The sequence below is a fragment of the Anoplolepis gracilipes genome, chromosome 9 (genome assembly GCF_047496725.1).
Source record: "Anoplolepis gracilipes chromosome 9, ASM4749672v1, whole genome shotgun sequence".
Classification (NCBI taxonomy): Eukaryota; Metazoa; Arthropoda; class Insecta; order Hymenoptera; family Formicidae; genus Anoplolepis; species Anoplolepis gracilipes.
In genome coordinates, this window is record NC_132978.1 from 10299709 (window position 1) to 10316853 (window position 17145).

Here is a 17145-nt window from a genome sequence, read left to right on the forward strand (position 1 = left end):
GATATTAATCATATTACGTATTGATATTAGTCATACTTTTTCAGGCATGCCTACAGTGGTAAAAACCAATATCTTAATTAGAAGTATGGGTCCAGTATCCGAGCTCGATATGGTGAGTTTTAAAACTTTTTATTAGGGAAGATATGATAATGTTACTTTATTTTTTTACGATCACATATAAAATAATATAAGTATATATAGTGTCCCATAATATTTATATAATTATTATGTATTTAAAATGAGACCCAATTATTTACAACTAATGATCGCTAAATACTCTCATTATTTTAACATCCTTTTTCATTATTAATCTTAGATAGTATATATTTTTAACACAAAGTGTTAACAATATTTAACGAATTTAAAAACTTGTATAAAAAAATATAACATATTGAGAAAAAGAGAGAGAGCGATACATATTTATTTATTGCTATATAAATTTGATTATATAGCAATATATACTTTTTTATTATTTTTTAGTACTAGTATCCTGTATTACTTCCTAACAGATAAATCTTTATCTGATAGCGAAACTAATCTACTACCGTTTGAAAATTACTTTACCAGGATTATTCAATGGATTGCTACTTTCGACAATCATGGCGTGATTCGCGTTTAAGTTTTCTGGGCCCAATCAAATCTCTCAGTCTCAGCATCAAAATGCTCGAGAGGATCTGGCGTCCTGATACTTACTTTTACAATGGCAAGCATAGCTATGTACATACGATCACCGTGCCAAACAAATTGTTAAGGATCTCCCAGGACGGCGATATATTATACTCCATGAGGTACTCTGTTCGCGCGTAAATTTATGCATCAAATATTATATCGCGCGATTTCACCAATTCTAGTTATATATTTTCGGATTTTACATCGTTGTATTCGTACGCTCGACATATAGAAAAATTTAATTATAAACTCGATAATATATATTTCTCCAAAAATAATGTTTTTATTTTTCAAATAATTATAATAGATAAATTAAGTTTTTGTAAGTAAATTTTTATTCTAGAAAGGCTTATTTATATAGTATAATGAGAAGATAAAATTACAAAAATTAGAGATGAATTAAATATTATAATATTGTCCAATTTTATAATATAATTAATATTGTCTAATTTTAACATAAAATTAATGATATAAGAAAAATTTTACAATACAAAAATTGTTATATATCAATGTCGGGAAATTTTTTTATTTGCTTTTTTAAAAATATTGTCTCATAATATGTATAGGCTTACTATCAAGGCTAAATGTCCCATGGAGTTGAGGAACTTTCCTATGGATCGACAATCTTGCCCATTGATAATGGGAAGCTGTATGTATAAATTTCTCAAGCAAAATAACTAGCTAATATATGTAGAGCATCTTGAAAAGATAAGAGTGTTACAGTTAGAAAAAAAATAATAATTAATTTATGTGCTTAAAAAAAATGCATTTAATTCTATAAAATAGAATAAAAGAAAATAAGATGGAATAAAGGCAGATATTGTTAGATACTTTTGATCGATAATATCGCGGCTTTTCCTTTTAAGTTGCAATTTGATAAACATAAAATATTTTTATGCTTTGTCATTAAATTGAATCAAAACTGATGGAAACGTAATGAAACTGGGGAATATTTTATTTGTATACTGTTGCACGTCTTCACGTTATGTTACTCCTCACATGTGCATAATGTCCACCAATATTATCCTTCAAATAATTCACCCCAAATTTACGATTGCAATAAATTTGATATTACTTTACATTTCGGCTTTACGGTGCCTCTGGTGAGCCACCTTTTGTCACAACAGCTGGTACTAAGGCCCATCATGTGATGTAATATCAGAATTTATCATAAGCGTGTCGAACTTTTTTCAAACCGAAAGACATGATTTAAAATTAGTCATTGATATTCGGGTAGTGAATAAATTTCCGAACAAAATGCTATATAAACGTCTATTTAGCGAATATGTATCGTAAAAGATTCTCAGATGTTCAAGATTGATATAATCTAGAAATAAATATAAAATACCATATTGAAAATAGTTATGATTAGATGATTTGTTTATTAAATATTTTGAAAACTTGTAATAAAATATCTTCATGTAATAATATTTCTTAGATACCATTATATATAAAATTGATATGAATATCTCTCTTTCATTTTTTATATAATATATACTTATAATATATACTTCATTGTGAAGCAATTTTTTCTTCAGCTAATTGTAAGAAGAAGATTTAAGTTTAAAAATCAAAATACTAATTTTGTAGATGTACGCATCGCTGAGAATAAATTTTCAGATAAATAATATATTATACTTCAGGTATTGTATTGCACGAATATTACAATGCTCGAAGACTCTCTGCATAAAATATTTTATGTTCTCTCTGCCCTCTTACTTAAATTTCTTTCATGATATTGTTACATATTTATTAGATGCATACACATCAGGACAGTTGGTTTATGAATGGCAAGAAGGTTCATCAGTGAACTTTGTGCCTGGAATGGCCCTTTCGCAATTCGATTTGATGGGTTCGCCATATAGAAATCTCACATTTGTTCGCCGCGAGGGCGAGTTTTCGGTATTGCAAGTATCTTTCAATTTGCAACGGCATACCGGATATTTTCTTATACAAGTAAGCACGCGCAAATTGTAGCGGTTATTATAAATATTTAACTAAAACAATAAATATATATATACAAATTAAAAAAAATTTTTGTATATTTTATATATTGACAGGTTTATGTACCATGTGTTTTGATAGTTGTATTAAGTTGGGTATCTTTTTGGATTCATCGTGAAGCAACAAGTGATCGAGTAGGTTTAGGTATGTGCTTTTAAAAATCAATCTTTAAAATCTTCTTTTCTTTTTGATTTCTTAGCGATTTATATATAATTATTTTTCATAAGTTTCTTATATCGTCTTGAATATATATATATATATATATATATATATATATATATATATATATATATATATATATATTTTTTTTTTTTTACATATAATATAAAGAGTTAAAAATTGTCAAAAGTTATGTTAAGTTTTTGAAATATTTTTTTACTTTCTTCCAGTATAGATATTTGAAGAAATCATATGATATAATTTATATATTTGACTTCTTTTTATTCATGTTTACATTATTTTTCAGTCTCATAAGCTTTTGCTTATCATAAAGAAAAAGATTTTAGGTTTGCTTTTGTTATTATTTATACTTTTCTTATCTTCTTTGTCTTTTTTTATAGATCTTGAAAGTTTTATAGATTGTTATAATGCACAATGCTTCTAGTATCTAATGGAAAGTCAGGCGAGGATGATATTGTATTATATTATGTATTATATGTATTTAGGTATCACTACCGTTTTGACGTTATCAACGATAAGCCTCGATTCCAGAACGGATTTACCGAAAGTTAGATATGCCACTGCTTTAGATTGGTTTCTCTTGATGAGCTTTGGCTATTGTATTGCTACCCTTTTGGAATTTGCTGGTGTTCATTACTTCACAAAGGTGATATTGTTTAATTGTGATGTTTCAAATATCTGATCATTATTCTTTATAAGAAGAAGAAGAAGATAGAAGATGTACTGAATTTCGAGTTATAATTAATGAAATTAAATATTTTAGAGAAATTCAATTATAAAAGAGTATTTATAAAACAATTATAAAATTAATAATAAAATTAAATAATGTAAAATCGTTGATAAACTAATATTTTACGATTTTACATTTTATATTTTATGTCACAATATATTTTATATATATATATATATATTTTTTTTTTTTTTTTGTGAAATATATATATGTGTGTGTGTGTATAAAATTAAATTATGAAACATATTTTTAATAAATTTTTTATTCTTTATAATTTTGTTTTAATAATCTTTGGTAGAATAATGTTGACAAAATCAATTTTTGTAAAAGAAATCTTTTTGTCTTATATATAAATATGTATACTACAAGATAAAAGATTTATATACTAATAATGTTGATTAATTTGCAGATTGGTAGTGGCGAGATTCCCTTGGATGATGAAGAGTGGGAAGATTGGGAGGGCATCACGAGTGAAGAATTCGAGGATACATTTCACACAATGATTTCTTGCAGTCCTCAGACTGTTCATCCGGAAATCGTTGACACGAGTACTAGAAGACGTGGGTCCCTTATGTCTACACTGTATAACGTAAGTTAGAAATGTCATTAATAAAAAGATTGAAATAAATAGAACATGCAAATATGAGACATTTTTGCCTTTTGGAAAAATAAATGATATTACACACAAAATATATTTAAACAGTTTCTAAAATATTTTTAAATACATAAAAATATTTGCGTGGTATATATTCAGCTTCCTTATAAAAATCGATATAAATTAATTCATGTGGAAATTAATTATGAATAATTAATGTATAGTCTATCTCCTTTCTCCTTCATGTAAATTTATTAAAATTCTTGATCTTTGAAATTTTATAAATGAGTATAAAAATATTTTATTTTTTTTATTCTTTTTTTAAATTTCTACAGTTTTTCTTAGAATTATTTAATAGAATATTAATTATAATACATATAAATTTTGCTTTTGGCAGGATGGGGTCACATATGAAGATTCCTGTCGTTCTATAACAGTCGCTATTTCTTCAAAACCGTCAACGATGGAAAGACAGACACAAACTGAGCTCATTTTGCCATTGTGGCGGCAGTTTCTCTATTGCTTAGCAGGAGATGATGCTTTTAGGTATCTGTTGCTTGTGTAGAAAATTAGTGCTTGTATAGAAAATTATATTTATGCGGAAAAATATATATTTGTATTATAAATTATTTATAATATTTATATAATAATACATAGGACACAATTGCTTTATGTACACATACATATTATTAATAATTAACACATATTTATTATTTTTATTATTTATTATTAATATGTTCACGGAAAACAGGCCACTGAGTTTTCCGCGGCGCGTTTTTCGTAAAAACAATCTCTATTTAACTCATTGTTTAAGCGCACCAAGTTAAAAAAACATGTTGCATATGTTGCATAAATCAATAGATGTTTTCTTGTCCTTTTTAGTGATGCTATTATTTTGATTGAAAAAATGTTATTTTAATGTTATTTTAAGTCAAAAACGGAATTAAAACTTTACATATGCAACACATTTTTTTCTAGCTTGGTGCATTTGAACAATGTCGAGTAAGGAATGTTTTATGCAAAAAAGTGGGAGCCCGCTTTCTGTGGACGCTGTCCTATATGAATATATATATATATATATATATATATATATTCATATAGGACAGCGTCCACAGAAAGCGGGCTCCCACTTTTTTGCATAAAACATTTCCTATATATATATTCGTAACGAAATGTAAGACACATTATAATTAATATTGAATATTACAGACGCCGTCGACAACGGGAAATAGCCAATAGCTATCGAAAATGCGGTGATCGTATATCGAGACACATAAACAGCGTGTCTTACATCGATAGAGTGGCGCGAATAGTCTTTCCCGCATCTTTTGGTCTACTTAACGTTTGCTACTGGGTAGTTTACGTCACTTATCAAGAGGAATTTAAATGGCAAGACCCACCGATCGGATCGATAACGCCAATCTCTCATTAATAAAATCTGGATGGACAAATGACAATAAAGCATAAATAGTATGTATATATACATACATTACAGATCAAAATTAGAAAAACTGTATGCATGTATATCCAACTCTTCTTCATAAATTGAATGTCTTAAATTGAATTAACTGATTAATATATCATATATTACATTTAATATTATATATTTCTATAATGTGCATCACATTACTTGACATATGCAAACTGATATATAGCGTTTTCGAATGGTACGTATATATTAACTCGTTTTTGTTAAATTAAATGACTATGATTGGTCCATTTTTTAAGAAATAGCTATGAGTGGTCATAGATTTACCCAGAATGGATTAATGCTACTATTTTTTTTTATTATGATAAGGCCATCCATGCCCACCAGTTATATAAATTGGACATGTCTTAAACGGAAAATAATAGATGTATAAAGTACAATAATTGTATGTGTGTCAGTGTATTTGGATGTGTGTGTGTGTGTGTGAGCAATGTAAAGAACTCGGGACTGGAGGGACGTTAAATCTCGACGTTTATGCACATCAAACATCCCCTGCAGGAAATTCTACCCATTCGAAAACGCTATTAGAACCATACATCGCAACAACACAGTATATATATATATATATATATACAGTAGCGCAACTTTGGCAATTTTAGCACATCTAAAAATGAATTGCACATGCGTGGACTTGATAGATAACTAGTCATGGGAGAGAGATCTTCTGTCTTAGTTCCTCTCTATTTAAGTTCTCTCTCTCAATTTTATAGATATGTCTGTATAATTGTATATATATCCAATTTATCTTTAAATAATCTTATGAAAAGTTATTCTTATTATATATATAGAGTGCCGAATCTACAAATCTGAAATATTTGTTACTTTTAAAAATGCAAAAAAATTTCTAAAAAAAAATATTTGTTTTAAATAAATAAATAGATATAATAATAATTTTTTCTTAAGATAAAAATGTTTGTTTTTGTATTATATTTATTCATTTAAAACAAATACTTTTCTTTTTAGAATTTTTTGCATTCTCAACAGTAACGGAGATTCAGATTCGTAGATTCATCACCCTGTATAGTAAGTTAGAAAGAGAAAGAAAAGTGAGGAAGGTAGAGTAAGTGAGACAGAGACACTAGCTATGATTGGTTACCTACCAAGTCCTCTTATGTGCAGTTCATTTTTAGATACGGTGACATCAAAGATGCCGACAGAGAGTTATGATACTGTATAACTGTGGCAATAGGCTTTGTCGAATGTATTGATTGGTTGTTATTGCAAGAAACTTTCAAAACAAGAGAAATATAGTCCATATCTTCGATAGCCAACCACTATGTTCGACAAACTCAATGTGTACAGATTTCTATACTATAGAAGTCTGTGTAAATGTCACGTCAGCCTCTCTAGTTTCTCTCTATGCTATGTTACATTCTCTTCCAAGTTTTGATAAGTTGGTAAGTCTGATTCCATAACACATAGTATTGTGTGAATAAATAATAAAATTCTAAAAAGTTATTCTTTCGAACAGTTGTGTAAAAGATAGAAATGAAAATTTTTTCCAAGTATGTTCTATAGAATAGCATTAAAGGCTTTTTTTCTATTTTTCTTATTTTTTGGTATAAACATATAAAAAGATATATATCATTTTTTAATATTAAAAAGTAATTATTTAGAAAGATAAGTTTTAATTAATGACAATAAAATGATTTTATTACAGTGAAATTTTGTTATCATTAATTAAAACTTTAATATATTAAAAATTATACAAGATATATGAATTTGAAAGTTAACACATCTATTATGTTAAATTTTTTTCTTAACTAATATAGCTTATTGATTTAAAAGTTATATTTTACAATATAATATTTTTTATTGTAGCATCAGAAATAAGAAGAGACCAGAGCATTTCAATATAAAATTTAATGTGCAATAATCAAAAGATGGAAGACAATGACAAGGTAGTTTGCAATGAAGCATTGGAAGAAATCGACCAGAATATTGTCAAAGTTGAGTTGATGAAATGTGAACAAAATTTTGACACTGAAACTCTAGCAGTTGATCTGACCCCTCCAATGGAGCAATATAATACCACTGTTTTACCAAAACGTAGAGGCAGACGTAGCAAGAAATCGTTAGAGCTTGCTAAGTTGCAATCTTCAACACTAAATTACTCCACAGACTTAAAATTAGGATTATGGAAGGAGCGCTTCCGCCCAATACGACCAAAACCTTTACCATCTAGTGCTTCACCATTAAAACATAAATCACTTGGAATATCATCTACATTGAACATGCCTACCTTAACACCAAATGTGACTGTGCCAATTAAGGATAAAACTTTGAATAGTCCCAGCAAAACAAATAATTGCATTAAAGCAGACAATGATGATACCGAAAGTACTACACCAACAATTAAGGAATGTAAGATTAACAAAAATATAAATGCAAATTTGCACATCATGGGTAACAGTAGAGGTTTACGTAATACTAAGACAACGTCTATATCCCATAAGAATAGTATCGAATTATTTTTTGCAAGTATGGCACAGACTGTATTGAATTTGCCTAGGGAAGTACAAGCAGACATTAAAATGCAGATCTGTAAAATTGTTACTATGGCAGAGGTAAAATATTCTGGATTACAGATTAAAGGCTGATTAAATTTTGAAAACTGATAAAACTGTTGTTATCTATCAAGTTGGAATTTGTGTGGTTTTTTATTATATATGTCAGATTTTGTAAAGAAAATAATTGAATATATAATTTGAAATTGATATAATATGTATGTGAATAGAGTTGATATATATATGTATCATATACATCGCAAACATTTTTTTATTTTATTACAAATAAAATATAAAAAATAAAGCTTAAAGAATATGCTTATGACTTTTTTTTCTTATTGTTAACTCTATAGTTTACTTCTTGAAATTGACATATAATTAAAAATCACTCACATATGTACACACACACACACTCACATATACGCGCGCATGCACACATACATATATACATACACACACACACACACATGTATATATACTTGTTATCAAATACAAATATTCTTTTAAATCACAAGTTTATTTTTAATAAGAAACAAAAGGAGAAGGCACTCGTGTTAAATTAAATTGACTTATACATATATAATGAGTTTTTATATATATATATATATATATATAAATATGTGCTCTTACATTTTTATATCTTGATTGGATAGTGCGTTTTTTTATATTAAAAATGTAACGAGCAACCTATGTACATCGATGAAAAAGAAATAAATATATAGGTTTTATTACAGTTGTATATGAAATCAATAAAAATTAGGTCATACATTTTTTATGTATCTATTAATCTATTAATTTTTTGAACAAGTAACTTGTAAGAAATAATAGTGTATAAATAAAAACATTTATGTCAGCAGTACATAGTTTTGTAAAAAGATATACTATAATATATATAATTAAATATATAGTATAACATTGTAAACAAATGCTGATGTATTACCAAAATTATGAATTTGTTAAAAACTATTTACATAAAAAAAAATCTCACAAATATCTGAAAATTTGTGTTTATGTTATTTAATTCTTATTATACTATTAAATAATATAAATGTTGTTATATGTATAATATAAAACGCAAAATAATAAATATATTTGTAGGATTTAGTATAAATTATTTTTTGCAATCCTATAAAAATGTGATAGTAAAGGTATTATAAGTATATCTATAAAAATTAAAAGACTCAATGTATGTGAGGTAAAACTCAAATTAATTAAATTCAGTTTTTGTAAATTTAATTTTAATAATAAATTAATGTTCTGATACTAAAATAAAAAAATTGAATTAATCAGTTTGGCTTTTAAGGCTCATAAAAAGTTGCGAAAAAGATTATAATTTTACATTTATGCTATCTATATTAAAGCTTGTAAAATAGTAGTTTAAATATTAAAATATTTAAATATAAAAAAATAAAACGTTTCTCTCAGAGCTATAATTTTTTCTTTACTTTTAATAATGAAAAGAAATATATAAATAGTTATTATACTGAGAAATTTTATATAATATATATATATGTGTGTGTATATATATATATATATATATATATATATATATATATATATATATATATATATGTATAAAATTTGATACAAAAGAGCTCTAAAATAAATAAAACATTAATTGATTCTTCATAAAATTAAATTATATAGGATATATAAATAATAGACCATAAATATATTAGATGCTTTATGTCTGAAAATAAGTACTAAAACCATTTTAAATTGTTATCTTATTTAAGCCACAAACACGTTGGATGAGTACAACCACGTTCTCTTATTATATAGACAAATATAAATTTAAGAAAATAATCAATGCCTTTTTCGTCGTAAAAATCACTGAAAAAAAATTATTATAACATAATGCATTAAAAACGACAATTGTGCACTTAACTATTAACAAATTATTCATTTCAACTGAGTTTAGAGTTGCGCACTTTTTTCATGTTTATTACAGATATATCGTGACAAGTGCATTGAAGATAACAAATCCACTTATGTGTAATGCACATAATACAAACTATCAATCCCAATACATAATGACGATTATCTAAATGACTTTTGCACATACAATACATTATATATAATTGCAGTGTACCATTAATATCTATTGAAGTATAAAAGCGTGACGCCATATTTTTGTATTTTTATCATTTCTGCTGATATTGTTATGTGATCTATAGATATGAATATCTTGAATCTAATGATTACGAGCGCTATATCTACTTCGAATTTCAAAAATGCATCTGAATTTTTTTTTATGTAATAATGATTATAATTGCACAAAAGGAATTATTAATGTATATAAAATGAATATTACATTAAGATATAAACTTAATAAATACGTGATAAGTTTATATTTACTTTGGTAAACGCATTTGTGCTCTCCTAACGAGTCTGTGTCCTTGCAAAAGCATAATACTACCTGCTCGTATTATGAATAAAATGTGAAATGCGAAAATATCTATCTATATTGGCGTGAGATAAATCGGAGATACGCAATTCGATAATAACAATATTTTGAATAGACGAAAAATAACGAGTATAATAAATAAACAAGATAATGTCGTGAAATTTCTCCTCATTATTACTGTCTCACATAGTATCTCATTGTAATTTTTTCTTTTTTTTTTTAATTATGTTTAATTTCATAAGGAAATGCAATAACGATAAAGATAAAAGACACTAAAGGCGCAAGCCTTATCTTCTCTTTAATATTGGAGACGCAAAAGCATTATATGATAATTATTCATTCTTCCTTTTCGGCCTTTTCAACATCTTGCTTCTCTTCACCTTCTGCAGGCTCACCACTCTCGAATTTCGGACCTGGTGTTTCATCACCTTCCAAGACGATTTCCTCTGGATCAGGTGCACGCGGTAGAAAATCTTCATCTGGATACATAGATTCAAAAATATTCTTGGCCTGTAAATAAAAAAACAAGTTTTTTACTTAAAAAAAAAAGAATAATTTTAAATAATAAAAGAGTATATTATTTATTAATTTTAAATAGTAAAAGAGTATATTACTTATTATATAGATTAAAGCAATCAAAATAACTAGTTTTGTACTAGATATATTTAAAAATCATATAATTATAATTATTTACAGGAAGAAGAAAACATTTAAATAATTTTTTTTAATTGTATTTTTCACAGGAATAAAGTTATTTTATTATGTTACTATATAAATGAAATTATTATATTATTGTATGTGTAAGATTTTATTATTAATATGTTTTATACCTGATTCACAGCAAAATCAAAATCAAGTTCAAGATCCGGTCCAGAACATAAATGTATGTTACTCGGCGCAGAATTACTTAATTTAATGTCGCTTGCAGGTAAATTCAAATATAAAGACCATAATACTTGAGGTAATGGATATTCACTTTCTTCCTTTTCTCGTTGATCAACCTATATATCAATATAATTATCAAAAAGAAATTGATTAAACATATATTATATACTTACTTTTAATTTACTTTTTTTTTCTTTAATAAATTTTTTATTACCTGAAGATGTCGTTTATCAGGAGAGACCGTTTGGGTATGAGAATCAGATAAATTACGTACAGCATTGGTAAGATCGAGTGGTTCAGCTCTCAAGAACTTATTCACGACATATGCCAAATCTTCCTTTGCGTTCTTAGTACGTTTACATGTCATATGAACCATGACTAAAGGAAAAACAGAAAAAACACGATACAAATACAACTCGATTGTAAAATAGCAATTGTGAAATATATTCACATTAATTTTATACATACACAATCCTTGAGGACAAGCATTAGTGGATGGACCCAATTCAATTAGAGTAACAGGTTCTTGGCCTTGTTCTTCTGGTGGATAGTACAAAAGAGTTAGACTTTCTTTTTCACCTTGCATAATTGACCTGCAGAAATCAAGTAATGTCTAATAAAGTATATAATATTGTGTGTGCATACATATGTGTAATACTATATATAATTTTTTTTATAACTATATATGTGTAATTATTTATTTTAAACTACATAAAAAAGTAGCAGATACCTATCGGTAATAAAAATTCCACGCGAAATTTGATTTTCTCCCTCAGAGGCTACAATCTCCGGTGGCAAGTGTCCTTGCCCTACAACTAAATGTTCCAAAGCTAATCGTTGTTTCCCAGTAATAATAGCGTTGCATTTATCTTGATTAACTACCACACCGTCTAATTGTCTTTTTAAACAATAAACTCCACCAAAGACTGCACACAGTCTAAAAAATGCAAAGAAAATTATTTTCATAACACAAATCAATTATTTATAAAAAAAGTTTGACATTCTTGCAAAATATACCTGCAAAAGCATTGAGGCAGTTCCCCACTTCCATACATAGGCCATAAAAAGGGTGTATTTCCATAACGTCCAAGACTGTTGAGAAAATGCTTCGTACGATTAACACCACTTCTACATGATGTTTTGTCCGTTGCCATTGCAATAGCTTGTACAACATAATGCTGCACTATAGGTGTAAGATTTTTCGTATTAAGATATTCTAAGAATGTTTTGTCACGGAAACCTACAAAGTAAAAGAGCTAGATTAGATTCAGTTTAAATAAAAAATGAAATAATTAAGTCATGAAACTAACTTCTTCATGTTACATACCATCAAACTCTGGACTATCGGCACCTTGTTCCATGCAAGATGTTAGAAGTTGCATCAACATTCTCTTCTCGACCACGCTAACAGTTTTGTTCGCAAATACATCGGCTCGAGAACAAGGGACTTGCGTAAGTTTACCATCCATATAAGTGGCAACCCTAGAAACTGCACGGAATTCGGCATAACGTGCAATGTTGCTAGAAATTAACAATTCTACTAATTCTCCACGGGCAAATAATAGCTGTAATAAAAATCATATGTATTAAAAGAAATATATACATGTGTGTGTATTTTCTTATTTCTTTATAGATATAACAATTTTACTTTTGGTGCCAAATCAATATTAAATCTTCTATATTCTTTTTTAATACGGTCTATGCTCCATTGTTTCACATTTTCCTTCTTATCAGCCTTGTCCTGATCAGTCTTTTCCGCACTTTCGGCTGCAGCGCTATCTCCCGAACTTTCAGTCTGGGTATCTTTTGAGGAAACATCAGGTAAATCTGCATCACTATATAGAAATGAAAAAAAAAAAAACTCTAATTAGAATATACAAAGTATTTTAAATTCATTAAGCCATTAATATATGTTTATTCCTTACTTGGAAATGTACCAGGTTTCTCCAATATTCTCAACTGTAGAATATTGATCACTAGCCTTTAGAAATTTTTCACCCTCTTCCAAATCAACATTTGTATTTCTAGTGTTATTCTTAGCTGTTTTTAAATCTTCTATCCATTTTTGTAAGCCATCAAAGTTAAATGTAGCCCAAAGACCTCCATAGTATTCGTTGCTAAATTAAAAAATAAGACTATTTAATACATAATTATTGTATTATAAAATAATGTAATATATATTTTATCTTTGTTATAAATGGCTTATCATATCATTCTAAGAAATGTATATAGATCTCTTTATCTCTGACAAAATGATAAAAATTCAAGATAAAAAAGTAAGATTTTTTCCCTTTTCTCAAATATGAGCAAATCTATTTTATTATAATCTTTTTGATATATATTAATAAATCAATAAATATATATTTCTTTTTACATTTTAAAAAACATATTTAATATTTAATTACAAAATTATCAACTGTAATTAACATGCAATTAATAGTATATATAGCAATGCATAATTATTTCATATACAGTTTTGACATTTTCTGATATTTAATGAGACAATGAATGCAATTATATATATCGAGTATATGTGAGATTGTGATAGTAATTAACGATGCGAGAGATAGAAAAAAAAATAAATGCCGGTCGGACATTACCTATCCAAGTGTAGAACCTTTTTGCCGATCCTGCTTGCTGCCGCGGCAACGATGGACTCGGTCATACCTGTCGGAAATCATGATAGCGAGAGTGATTACTGACAGAAAAGTTGGTTTCCCGGCGAATACGGGAAACTCGTTTCTCTCTCGTATTGATAAAAATCAATACCTGTTCCTACGACGACCACGTCGTATTCGGTCGGCAAGTCGTCCTCCATGGCTGTCTTCCCCGCAGCTGTCACAGATCCGATCGAATTCACGGGCGATAAATCGTGTAAAGGGTATATAATTCGACGATACTAGTGCGACAGACACGGGCCGATCAATTCATCTTCTTCGGCGATCGCGATAATACCAATGAAATTCCCGCAAAAGAGGCCCCACCCTGCACGCAAACTTTCACTCGCTCGCAACTTACGGGCTTTCACCCCTTTTTGTTCTAAGTTTGACAGAACGGTGGAATACGCCAGGCAATGACAGGGAGAACGGGGTCGTACGAAGGGGAGAAGGGGAGAGAGAGAGAGAGAGATCGTTAACTCACCGTCTCGCTCGTGCCAGCTGTCGCGTTGCTTTGCGGACACATTGACGTTAGATGCCCGTTTTCATCAACACGATTTATTTTCATGATTCGCCACTTTGTCCTTTCCATTTGACATTACAAAAGTTTCGAATCGTTTGACCAATCAGAACGAAAGAAGAAAAGATCTCTCTGTTCTGACTGGTCATTCACAGGGTTCACACTTTCATATAGGACAGACACACTTTTTGTTTAATATGATACTCCTTCTAGTTATTTTTTTTCATGGTTTGAATCTTGATAAATGATAGATTCGCTAATCTCACTTTATTTTCTTGACAGACTTCAAATTTTAGGAAAAGTAAAAGCATTCGTCTCGTTTTACGAGAATTTTTTTTAAAGCATTTTAAATAAAGTACGATAAAGTATTTGTATATATAAATATATATATATATATATATAGAATCATTCAAAAAGATGGTGAGTGATTTAAAACCGGAATGTTCCTTCTCGTCCTGGTATCCAACATTCAAGAAAAATTCCTTAGAGGCTATGATCCTCGATATTCCTGATGATGTCTTAAAATACTTGGAACAAGACGCATTTGTGTTGCCTATCGAGGCGGTCAGATCGTTAGCAGAGAATTCCGAATGGACTGACGGCTCACCGGTAACCGGTGAAGAAGAGGTGCTTACATTCTTTCTGTTTCAAAAAAATTCATGATGGAATTATAATTAGAGACAATTACTTAATTTAAAAAAAAAATCTCTTTAATTATTATAGGAAACGGACTATCAACCAACATTTCCTGAATTCAGTAAAAAAATACAAGACGTATTAGATAAGTATGATGCAATATTCATCAAAACCAATTGGAGTTCACCTGCAGTAAGTTATCTTTCATTGTATGTTATTATGTCTGCAATTAAATGATTTATTTTCGAAAGAAAATAAACTTTTTCCCAAAATGCTTATTTTTCTAGAAGTATAAAAAAAAGAAATGCTTTGGGTGTAATAAAAATCAAATTTTTTCCTAAAATAAGTGAATCACGATTCATGGTTCAACTAACATATTTATAAATTTTTTATTTCATATTAAATTCATTTAATTCATTTAACATAATGTACTTTTCTAATAATTATTATTTTAATAATTGCACAAATATGATATGAATGTAATTGCAACAATTTACAATTGTTTTTAATTATCTTGCAGGATGCAACATGGGTTGCGCCAACAAAGACTCTAAAATGTAAAACCTTGGAGGAAGTCTATTTATTGTTGAAGAGTTCTGATAGAATTGCTAAAGATTTGAATACTGTACAATCTTTAGGAGATTGCGAGAATCCTTTGTCATTCTGCTTAGTATTGAAACAATGGCGAGACATCAATCCCTGCACAGAATTTCGCTGCTTTGTTATGGACAATGAGCTCATTGGTAATTTATCGACTCAATTTTTTTCTTCAACTATTAATTTTTATTCAATATCAACTGCTTCCACCTGGATTTCTGCCTGTTATTACAAAGTCAACTCTTGTTGTAACAAATTGCATTTTATATTGCAGCTATAAGTCAGAGAGATATATCGCAGTACCACAGTTCCAATGAGTCAGAAAAATATAGTATACAGACAGACATCAAGAGCTTGTTTTCAGAGCGCATCAAAGGCAGATTTTCATTGTGTAATTGTAAGTAAAATTAATAATGAAATTAGAATATCTATAATTATATCATCCATAGAGTTTGTCTCTTATAGATTCTTTCGATGTCGTACGACATAAAAAGGACAAAGTAAAAATAATAGACTTCGGTCCGATGAATGCATCGTCTACGAAAGGAACGCTCTTTACATACGAGGAATTACAAAATCATATTAATGACACACCAGAATTTCGTTTTATCGGAGAGGAAATAGGTATTCAACCAAAACCTCCTACGCACTTTTGCATTCCGCAAGAGATCAGCGAATTTTTCCAATCGGATAATAATGTCACATTATTGGACATTATTCAGAGGGTATGTTTTGCTGAAGAAATACACCTGAAAAATTTAGCAACTTTTTTTACTGTTATTTTTAAATTTGATATTTTCAACGACAATTTAGTATTCTATTTTCTTTGTTGCAGGAGGTGGAAAGTCAACGGAAAGAACATGAAAATACTAACAGTTCAGAGAATACTTGATGTATATATATATATCAATGTTAGATGTAACTTTCTTTCAGCAGTAACTGTCTTATTCATATTTGTATAAGAGATACAAAGTTTAAAAAAAGAAATGTAAATTCTCGATATATTTTATCTTTTCCAAGAAAAACGTAAAACTAGCATCTAATGTAAAAGCTAATAAATATATAAACGATTATACAATAAATAGGTTCTTTGTTAATTTTCATATATTACATTTCTAGCCCGTTTAAGTCCCATATTTTGAGATCATTCGATTAATATCAGAATGCTAAGAGGAATAATCGAACTTGTTCAAAAAAATTACTTGTTAAAATATCAAATCTCAAAATTCTCCCTTGCACAGTTTTTTTACTCTCTATCTCGTGATACGA

The 17145-nt window shown here is 28.3% G+C and overlaps 3 protein-coding genes across 5 annotated transcripts in view; 2 read left to right on the top strand and 1 right to left on the bottom strand.

Annotated features, from left to right (window-relative positions):
• Positions 1–7622, top strand: part of LOC140669171 (gamma-aminobutyric acid receptor subunit alpha-6) — a 117709-nt gene extending 110087 nt beyond the window's left edge. For all 3 annotated transcript variants that reach the window (XM_072898735.1, XM_072898734.1, XM_072898736.1), the window contains 10 exons: positions 45–112; positions 568–788; positions 1236–1318; positions 2426–2625; positions 2730–2817; positions 3339–3499; positions 3993–4172; positions 4576–4724; positions 5388–5648; positions 7489–7622. In XM_072898735.1, the coding sequence (XP_072754836.1) occupies positions 47–112; positions 568–788; positions 1236–1318; positions 2426–2625; positions 2730–2817; positions 3339–3499; positions 3993–4172; positions 4576–4724; positions 5388–5610 (1371 nt within the window). In that variant the 5' untranslated portion in view covers positions 45–46 and the 3' untranslated portion in view covers positions 5611–5648; positions 7489–7622. The remainder of the gene's footprint in view (positions 1–44; positions 113–567; positions 789–1235; positions 1319–2425; positions 2626–2729; positions 2818–3338; positions 3500–3992; positions 4173–4575; positions 4725–5387; positions 5649–7488) is intronic.
• Positions 7623–9845: 2223 nt separating this feature from the next.
• On the bottom strand, positions 9846–14577 carry LOC140669793 (Rab escort protein). Its single transcript, XM_072899909.1, has 11 exons — positions 14236–14577; positions 14067–14133; positions 13392–13583; positions 13115–13301; positions 12794–13031; positions 12484–12706; positions 12197–12403; positions 11935–12059; positions 11681–11844; positions 11412–11582; positions 9846–11091 (listed from the first exon to the last, which is right to left on the bottom strand). Exons 1-11 carry the CDS (start codon positions 14282–14284, stop codon positions 10918–10920), a joined length of 1797 nt encoding a protein of 598 aa, XP_072756010.1. The 5' UTR covers positions 14285–14577; the 3' UTR covers positions 9846–10917.
• A 323-nt stretch (positions 14578–14900) lies between these two features.
• Positions 14901–16934, top strand: LOC140669794 (translation initiation factor eIF2 assembly protein). The gene is made up of 6 exons (XM_072899910.1): positions 14901–15270; positions 15367–15471; positions 15800–16022; positions 16151–16273; positions 16342–16601; positions 16712–16934. The coding sequence occupies exons 1-6, from the start codon at positions 15061–15063 to the stop codon at positions 16766–16768; spliced, it is 978 nt and encodes a 325-aa protein (XP_072756011.1). The 5' UTR covers positions 14901–15060; the 3' UTR covers positions 16769–16934.
• The last annotated feature ends 211 nt before the right edge of the window (positions 16935–17145 follow it).